At 63.8% G+C, this 5,368-nt stretch overlaps 1 protein-coding gene across 1 annotated transcript; it reads right to left on the bottom strand.

Annotated features, from left to right (window-relative positions):
• Positions 1-405: 405 nt before the first annotated feature.
• Positions 406-4,766, bottom strand: RFX5 (regulatory factor X, 5 (influences HLA class II expression)). Its single transcript, XM_010565596.1, has 9 exons — positions 4,639-4,766; positions 3,955-3,988; positions 3,446-3,528; positions 3,147-3,272; positions 2,797-2,913; positions 2,289-2,370; positions 1,811-2,009; positions 1,495-1,592; positions 406-1,359 (listed from the first exon to the last, which is right to left on the bottom strand). Exons 1-9 carry the CDS (start codon positions 4,755-4,757, stop codon positions 406-408), a joined length of 1,812 nt encoding a protein of 603 aa, XP_010563898.1. The 5' UTR covers positions 4,758-4,766.
• Between the last annotated feature and the right edge of the window lie 602 nt (positions 4,767-5,368).

Genomic DNA, 5,368 nt, shown 5'->3' with positions numbered 1-5,368 from the left:
GTGGCCCGAGCGGAGGGGCGGGGCGTGCCGCCGGAGAGGAGGGGGGCGAAAATGGGCTTTTTTTCCCGTTGAAAATCGCCTCCGCCGTCACCGTCGCCCCCGCGGGAGGCGCAGGACGGGAGCGCAGGTCCCCGCGCCGAACCCGGCGACCCCCCCCACGCAGGGGAAACCGAGGCACGGCTCCACGGGCATCCAGCCCTGCCCCTCCCCGGCCGAGGGGGCACAACTCCCACCCCGGCCACTTGACCCCCCCCGCCGCGGCTGGGCCGACCCCCTGGTGAGGGGGGGTCCCGTCCCGTCCTCCCCCGTGGGTCACAGACAGAACAGACGGATGGACAGAGCGCTTGGCTTTTAATGGCGGGATGCAGGGCAAGGCACGGGGGGGGGTCACCCGCGGAGCAGCCCCTAAGTGCCAGGGTGGGCGCGGAGCCCTGCCCACCCCGGTGAGCCCCCCTGGGATGTGTCAGCAGCGGAACTGGCGCCTGCCTGTGTCCGTCCGTCGTGATGTGAGGCAGGGGGGTCCCCGACAGGGGGGTCCCAGGCAGTCCCGGTGTCACTCAGAGGGGACCCAGCCTCATCCACGCTCCGCTGTGCCTCCTCCTCCTCTGGTGCCAGCTCGTGGCTGTCGACAGCCTTGGCACTGGTCCTGCCGTCCTGGATGACGCTGACCTGGGTGGGCAGGGACCCCCCGGCCGGGCTGTCCCCGAGGGGTCTGGTGGCACTGCCACCTCCGGGAGAGCCGCCGCCATTGGCACCCACAGCTGCCCCGCTGCCAAGCTCCGCCGTCTCCCCCGGGGACCCCGCGGCCCCTTCCTCCGGCCTCTTCCGTGGCCGCCCACGTCTCCGTTTCTGGGGGGCAGCGTTGCCAGCTGGCTCCAGGGGACGCTTGGTGGCCTTGGGGCGCTGCGAGTCCTGGGGGCCGGGACCCTCGCTGCCCCCCGCGCTCTGGGGGTTGGTGGGGGTCTCGGCCGCAGGGATGCCCACGCCGGGCAGCAGCACATTGAGGACCGGGACGGCGGCTTGCTGGCTCAGGAGCCCCGCCGGCCCATTGGCCCCCGGGGCCAGCCCCAGGGGCACGGAGGGGGAGGCCGTGCCCACTGGCAGCGGCAGGGCCACCTTGACGGTGCCCCCCAGGGGGGCGGCTGTGATTTTGGGGGCCAGGACGGGAGGGGAGGAGCGGACAGCTGTGGCGCCAGGTGCCGTCAGGCACTCCCCCGACGGGATGCGGGGCAGGAGCAGGGGCAGGCGGGCGACCAAGGCGTTCACCTGGGGGCTGCTGGCCGCCTTGGGGGGTTCCGAGGGCTTCTTCTTCTCGGGACGGGGTGGGCCAGGGGGCTTGGGGCTGCTCTCCTTCTTGATCTGCAGACAGAGAGAGGTGCTGGCAGGGGGGATGTCGTGGCGGAGCAGGGCTGCTTCCCCAGGCGTGCCCCCCTCCAGGCTGAGCGGGAGACCTGGGAGTCCTGGCTCCCCACCCGGCTCCAGTGGGGGTCTCACCTGCCCCTGGCTCCTGACACCGCTCTCGGAGGTGTCCAGGCCATTCTTCTTTGCTGTTGACGGGGTCCAACTCTCGCGGTGGACCTTCTCCGTGCTCTCTGCGGGTGCACAGAAGGTGACAAAGGTGGGACGTCCCCCTGGGCCCCTTGGCAGCTCAGCCACAGGTGAGGGCTGGCAGCAGCTCAGCTGCACCATGGGCAGCTGGAAGGGGACACAGTGTCCCAGGGGACCCCGTTTTCTAAACCCTCTGTGCTCCTTGGGGGTCCAAGTGAGCCTGACAGGGGGCTGAGCAGGGCTGGGGCTCCATCCCACACACCTGAGACCACCATGGCCATGACCAGGTCGGCGCGGGGTGAGCGGGAGCTGATGATGTGCTGCTGGATGAGGAACTGGGCCACCTCCACGATGTTGTTGAAGGAGCGCTTGAGGATCTTCTCGGCCCAGTCACAGGTCAGGGCGCAGGCTGCCTCCATCACCTCGCTGTTGTAGGACTGCACCAGGTCCGTCAGCTCTGACTGCTGCCGGTGGAATGAGCCGTGAGACCTCACGGCATGGGACAGGATGCCCCTGGATGCCAAGAGGGCCTGATCCTGACACCCCAGCAGCTCATGAGCCTGCACAGGCAGGCAGGTCCTCATCCACCCTTGGGAGGTTCATGGGACAGAGCAGAACCTGCTCCCAGAGAAGGTGTCCCTCCACCCCTACCTTCGTCAGATCTAACAAGCGAGGAGGCTCGTTACCCTGCCAAAAGAAGGTGGGCAAAACCCAAGCCATGGAGGCAGCAGAGGACTTACGGTCTCGGTCACTTTGAGGTCTAGGCTGGGCAGGGGTGGCAGGCTGACCACCGTCTTCCTCCGGATCCCGCTGTAGCAGTACGTTTGGCAGGGTTAAGGTCTTTTGCTGTCACACGAACACGGCCGCAACAGGCGATGGATCACAGCTCAAAGGGTATGGCCACGGGGCTCAGGGTGTGCTTGTCCTGGAGGCGTGACAGCAGCCAGCCCCACGCCGAGCCGAGCTGCCCCCTTCTTGGCGTGCTCCCTGCCTGCCATGAGCTACCCCCAGGCTGCCCCGAGTGTATGGCAAAGCCGGGGCAACTCCAAGCCCCTCTCAGACAACTGAGCTGAGACTTCAGGAGCCAAAAAACCAGGAACTGGACCCTCTCAGAAGTTCTCAGAAGCTACAAAATACCACCTCATACGCAGACTTATAAATGGGAGAAGCTGGAGAAGCAGCAGCAGTCGCCACCAGTTCAAGCAGCTCCCCAGGCTTCCCTGGCCAGCTGGGCATGTGGAAGGATATTTTGACTGTCCTCGGCCTCCCAGCCGTCGGGCTTTGATGTTTGGGAATATCTCCCGGATGATCTTGCCGAAATTGGCGGTGCTCAGAGGGCGACAGCAGAGGTTATCGCAGTATCGCCTGCCGGGGAGAGCTGCGGGTTAAAGCCATCAAGCCCTTCTTGCTGCCCTCCGGACGCACCAGTGTCTCCCCGCTGATGTGGCTCCTTTCAGGAACCCAAGGTTGGGCCGGGCCATTCCCAAATAATCCCAGGCACTCGCTGCCCTCCAAACCGACCTCTCCACTGGGCTTTGCTGAACAAGCCCGGCCCCAGGGAGAGATGCTCCTCGTGCCAGGCTGGCCCCTGCGCTCACTTGTAGGCGTCGTAGACGTCCTGCTTGGGCAGGCAGGTGTCCATGTGCTCCTCCAGGTGGTTCCGGATCCAGTTGCACGCATGCATGTACTCGGCTGTGCTCAGCGAGCTCAAGTCCAGGCTACCGCTGCTCCCGTGGGAGCCCGAGACAAACATTTAATTAGCAGAGAAGCAGCACAAGCAGGACAGAAGGCGGAGGTGTGGCAATCTCCCCCTGGCCTCTTGCAATCTGCATCCCCCACCATCATCCTGACAACCCCTGCTCTCACAGACACAGCCCCGGCTTGCTCTAGCACCCACCTCTTCTCCCCCAGGCTTGGTCCTGACGGCAGCTGGAGGTAGAGGTAGAGCTTGTCGCTATCTGAAAACTTCTGGACATCTTGCTACAGTCAAAGGGTCCACAGGGAGGGAGAGAACGGACCAGAGACAAAGAAAGGTTAAGGATCCAAAATAGGGAAGAGCTGATGCAGGCAGCGCTCTCATTACCCTCTGAACAGCAGAATATGATGGGGCACTGAAACCAGAGCAGCTTTGTCAGTGTGAACACTGCCTGCGTGCAAAGGAACCAGGTGAATGAAGTCACGGGAACTGCCCCTCAAGGGGACTGGAAAGGATTGTCCCACTCAGGGCTGGGGGATTGGGTGCCACCCACTAGGCAGGGTGCTCATGGGTTTCTCAGGGCTAATCCCTGCAGCCAGATCCTGACCCGATGGGAAATGGGGCCCAGGGTTCAGTTTAGCTAGGATAGGAGAGAGGCGGAGACACGTCATTCCCTCACCCTCAGCCCAATGTGCTGCAGAGGCACTCACCAGGATGGCGTCAACTTTGTTCTGCACGGATTTGCTGCGTGGGACAGAGACAAAAGGTGTTAGTGCAGAGCAGGACAACACCGCAGCAGCCGGGGCATTCCTCAACCCGCCCAGCTCTCTGCCACAGCCGCTGCCCAGGGCTCCCGAGGACAGCGCTGTCCGCAGGCCCTTCCAGACCCCACATATGCACCCCGGTATGAGTGACAATGCCAGACAGGGACACTGGAGCACCAAGAGCCAAAGGCTGCCTGCACCCATGGGTCAGCACAGCCCTTTCTTCCCATGCTCCGAGTTGCCCTGTGCACCCACAACCCAGCTCTAGAGCTGCATGCTCTACCCTAACCCTAGGGAGAGCAGAGCAGGCATAAAACCATATCCCCTGAGGTTGTAGCAGACCAGTCTGTGCTACTGTGAAGCCCTGAATTGATTTTGCACCCAAAACAGGCAGCAAGCTGCTGGCAGTGCAGCGTGGGGCTGCACTCTGTGTACAGCACCTAGCATGGGACCGAGCAGGCCACGCCTGAGGCCATGCCACTCTGCAGCGCCAACGCTGCAAGGCACCGCAACACTTATCCTTTCAGTCGTGGGGCTGCAAATTAATCAACCTTGTTAAATTAAGCCACATTTGGTAACGCTCAGATTAACTTCAAGAGCTGCCCAAGGAAAAGTGAGTGCTGCCCTTACGAGATGGTGCTCTTCAGCTCCTGCAGCAGTGTGCTCGACTCTGTCGTGCTGCCCCGGGAGCTGCTGGGTGACAAGCTTCCCTTTTTGGTGGCTTGGGTGCTCAGCTCTTCGTCAGCCATGACACTTGGTTCCTGTTGGGAGGTGAAAACCAAAAATTCAACTAAAAAAAAGGGAAGAGAAACCCTTCAGAGTTGTTGAGCCCCAAGTGGACACCCACAGGGCTGACCTCTGGCCACCTGCCCCTGGGCTGGGCTCGGGGAGGAAGGCAGGGCGGCTGTGGGGCTTGGCGCAGCCCAAAACTTGCCCATCCTCAGCCCCTGTCCATCCTGGTCAGAAGACGTGCCCCGGCTCTGCAGGCTGAGCTCCATCAGCTGGACACGAGGCACCAATGGACACGGAAATGGCCCCAGTGGTCCCAGGAGGGATGTCTCCAGCAGCACAGACTGCAGCCGGCTCCGGGTACCCTGCTCCTGGCAGGTCACCATCAGGGCAGGTCCCCAGGGAGATGGGGACATGGGACAGCAGGAAGGCAGAGGTCCTCGTGAAATGGCGACATGGGGCAGCAGGAGGGCAGAGGTCCCCAGGGCCAGGGCCACCATCGGGGCAGGTCCCTGGGGGACGGGGGTGCCAGGGGCTCCGTGACAGCGCATCCCCGCCAGTGCTGGCTGCCGGGGAGGGGACGGGGGACAGGGACAGCCGCGTCCCGGGCCGGGGAGCACCGGGGCAGGCC

This window comes from Haliaeetus leucocephalus, unplaced genomic scaffold (genome assembly GCF_000737465.1).
Source record: "Haliaeetus leucocephalus isolate CR32 unplaced genomic scaffold, Haliaeetus_leucocephalus-4.0 Scaffold193, whole genome shotgun sequence".
In the NCBI taxonomy this organism is placed as follows: Eukaryota; Metazoa; Chordata; class Aves; order Accipitriformes; family Accipitridae; genus Haliaeetus; species Haliaeetus leucocephalus.
The sequence above is the reverse complement of the archived record's forward strand: the minus strand, read 5'-3'. Positions and strand labels throughout refer to the sequence as shown.

Bases quoted from the DNA above. Each gene is read 5' to 3' on its own strand.
- RFX5 (XM_010565596.1), bottom strand. From the start codon at position 4,757: ATGGCTGACGAAGAGCTGAGCACCCAAGCCACCAAAAAGGGAAGCTTG. The intron at 3,529-3,954 runs GTGAGTGCCTCT...CTTTGACTGTAG, and splicing joins ACAAAGTTGACGCCATCCTG to CAAGATGTCCAGAAGTTTTC. The intron at 1,360-1,494 runs GTGAGACCCCCA...CTCTGTCTGCAG, and splicing joins GTGTCAGGAGCCAGGGGCAG to ATCAAGAAGGAGAGCAGCCC.